The following is a 2,691-nucleotide window of genomic DNA, read 5'->3' as shown; positions in this document are numbered from 1 at the left end:
TTCTCCCCGGGGAGCGGGGCTGGAAGGGTCCCGGGCAGCGCCTCGGCCTGCAGGCCGGAACGCTCCCCTTCGGGGGGTGTGTGTGTGTAAACGTCGTAAGTGGTTGTTCGGTGCCGAGGCTCCCGTTGGGGAGGAATTAAAACACGGTAGGATGAGGGTGCGTCTTCCGGAGGCTATTCTGGAGAGGCCGGGTGGCTTTACGGTGAGCACCGCCGAGGGGACGCCGTTGCAGGTCACTTCTTGCCCCCGCGAAGCACCAGCCGGGTCGGGGTGGTTCCCACCGGGCTCCTGCCTGGCCGTGGAGCAGCCGGAGATGGCATTTCCAGCGGCTGGCAGGTTGAGCACGTGGAACTTCTGGGAAGTTCTTGCTGCGGCGTGGGTCGTGCTTTTGTGTTCATTGTGCGCTTACTTCCAGCAACACTTTAAAATTGCATCCTACTTTGGTTTTTAAATGCAAAACAATCCCAATCTTTTCTCATGGGCAGTATTCTTAAGTCCTCATGCGTATTGTCAAATTTTCTCCACTTGACTGCCACGATTCTTTCTTGAGTTGGGATGCTCATCCTTGTTCACTTTTAAATGTTTCATCTCTTTTTTTGCAAATACTTCCTTTTTCTTCAATTTCAGAAGTGACAGGCCAGCTCTCGTTGCTTCAGCTGTGGTTAATGGCAGAGGTTGTTTCCTCTGCAAGTATCTGTCTGGGTCTTTACTCAGTTGCCTGTAACTTGCACATCACGACTTGCAAGCCTGAGAGGTCAAAATATAATACTAATAGCATAAAACTGGCTAGACGTGTCTGATTTTTAGGCTCTTCCCCCAAACCCTGGGTAAGCTGACAAGTATGCAAAGCTGGCAGATTCGGGCATCTTACCTTGGGGACCCTGCTTAAAGCCTAACAGAAGCAAGAGTAGATGCTGTCTGGCTCCTCGTGGCACTAGAGCTTTCAGTGTTAAACTGATCCCAACCTCTCACGGAAGGAGCTGCTGATAAAGGACCTGGATTCCTCTCCGGATTTTCTTTTTGAATTTTAGCAGATGTTCTCTGAGGCCGACAATGAAATCTCTCTGCTACCCACTGAAAATCAGTGCTGTGTAGGTGTGATTAGAATGAAACAAGAGTTGCTACTGGCTAATGTCCGCTGTTGCCACCTGGAGAACTCTCTTGGAGTGCTGTCAGCAGCTCTAGGGAACTGCTCATCTGCCCTCCTCAGTAGCTCTGCCGTCAGCAGTACAACAAAGATGTTCTGCATACCGATTGAATTTTGTTAAGCACAGACAGGACCAAAGAGAGACAAAACACTATCAGAATAGGGATAGGAATTTTTTTTTTTTTCCTCAGTGAAATACGTATTTTCTGTATGTGTGTGTTTTAAAATACAGCTGAACTCCCAGGGAGGCCCTTGGGCTGGCCTGTTTGGAGTCCCTGAATGTCACTGATCCTCTGCAGTTTGGTGCACCCAGGAGACGGGAGATTTGCCAGTCCCAGTGTGCTGAGTTCGTCCGTTTGCTGAACGGGCAGATTCTCTTTCACTGCTGCTGTTTGAGTTATTCCATTTGTTAGATCACATGATTGTATCACTGCAATTTGATAGTGCTGAATGGTTGCATTGGGTCTCTTTTTTTGGTAGAAAAATCTGTTTTCCTTTATTTGGCAGATATTTGGCTTGTAAGTTCATTAAGGTGACCATTGTTTTCCTTACCTGTAATTATGTGCTAATTGTAATTTTTTTAACTTCTTTCCTCTGTGGACTTCTGCTTGTTCTGCAGTTGGATGGAGAAGTAGCCTTGTTCATACATTGCCATGAGTGACTGCTGCTTTTCTGTACTTTCCTAGCTGCTAAAGCTACCAGGATTTGGTGATGGAGGCTTTGCTGGAAGGAATGCAAAGAAATGGGCAGGGGAGGTACGTATGCAACAGTATACACGAGTGATTAAAAATCATTTAAGTATTAACCTTAGCTCTTATTCAGAATCAAATCCTCTGGTGTCAGACAAAGCTTCTGTTGCTTAAATAAGGGCTTTGGAGTTTGTTCACTAGCGCATGCTGGTGGACAAATACAGTGTGCAGTGTCCTTCAGCTGATGCGGAAGCAAAGTCACTGGGTGAGCTGGCTTTGCAATAATCCCTTAATTGTTAGAAATTTAGTTTTACATCTTCCTGAAAACCTTACCTCTTTTTTTTTTTTTTGTAGTTGTAAACTCTTCTTACCATCTTAACATCAGGAGCAGTAGTAATTAAAGGTGTGAATAAATATTTTTTTTGTAACATCCTTGCAAGGTTAATGAGATGTGACTTTGTCTGTTTTTATTGAAAACATCTGATTATTTCCTGCTCGTGTTGAAACTGCAGAGTCCCATTCATCTCTGAAGAATCTTTAATGCTATGTCTTAGGTGAAAGTATCTAGACTTTTGGATCCCCGAGAGAGGCTGTAGCGCAAATAATGGAAAAAAATGTTTTATGTGTTAAACCAGTGTGAAGCAAAAGTTACTGATGCCATTTTCATAGTCATCTTTGAGAATGTGACTCAAGTTTACTGATACCGTATCTTCTACAGAGAACTGGTTGCAGAAATCAAGTTTAGACGTTGCTTTATATTAGCAGATGCTGTGAAGGAAATGTTCTTGCTTTGCATAATAGCTGCTAATTTTTGGCTAACTCGCAGGACAGGGTGAACTTCAAATTTAACTAATT

The 2,691-nt window shown here is 44.4% G+C and overlaps 1 protein-coding gene across 1 annotated transcript in view; it reads left to right on the top strand.

The window, feature by feature from the left end:
• Nucleotides 1–1,778: 1,778 nt before the first annotated feature.
• Nucleotides 1,779–2,691, top strand: part of CEP63 (centrosomal protein 63kDa) — a 21,161-nt gene continuing 20,248 nt past the window's right edge. The window contains exon 1 of the mRNA XM_009323984.1: nt 1,779–1,902. Coding sequence (XP_009322259.1) covers nt 1,859–1,902 — 44 coding nt within the window. The 5' untranslated portion in view covers nt 1,779–1,858. The remainder of the gene's footprint in view (nt 1,903–2,691) is intronic.

The sequence above is a fragment of the Pygoscelis adeliae genome, unplaced genomic scaffold (genome assembly GCF_000699105.1).
Source record: "Pygoscelis adeliae isolate BGI_AS28 unplaced genomic scaffold, ASM69910v1 Scaffold485, whole genome shotgun sequence".
NCBI classification, from domain to species: domain Eukaryota; kingdom Metazoa; phylum Chordata; class Aves; order Sphenisciformes; family Spheniscidae; genus Pygoscelis; species Pygoscelis adeliae.
This window is presented reverse-complemented; position numbering and strand designations above follow the sequence as displayed.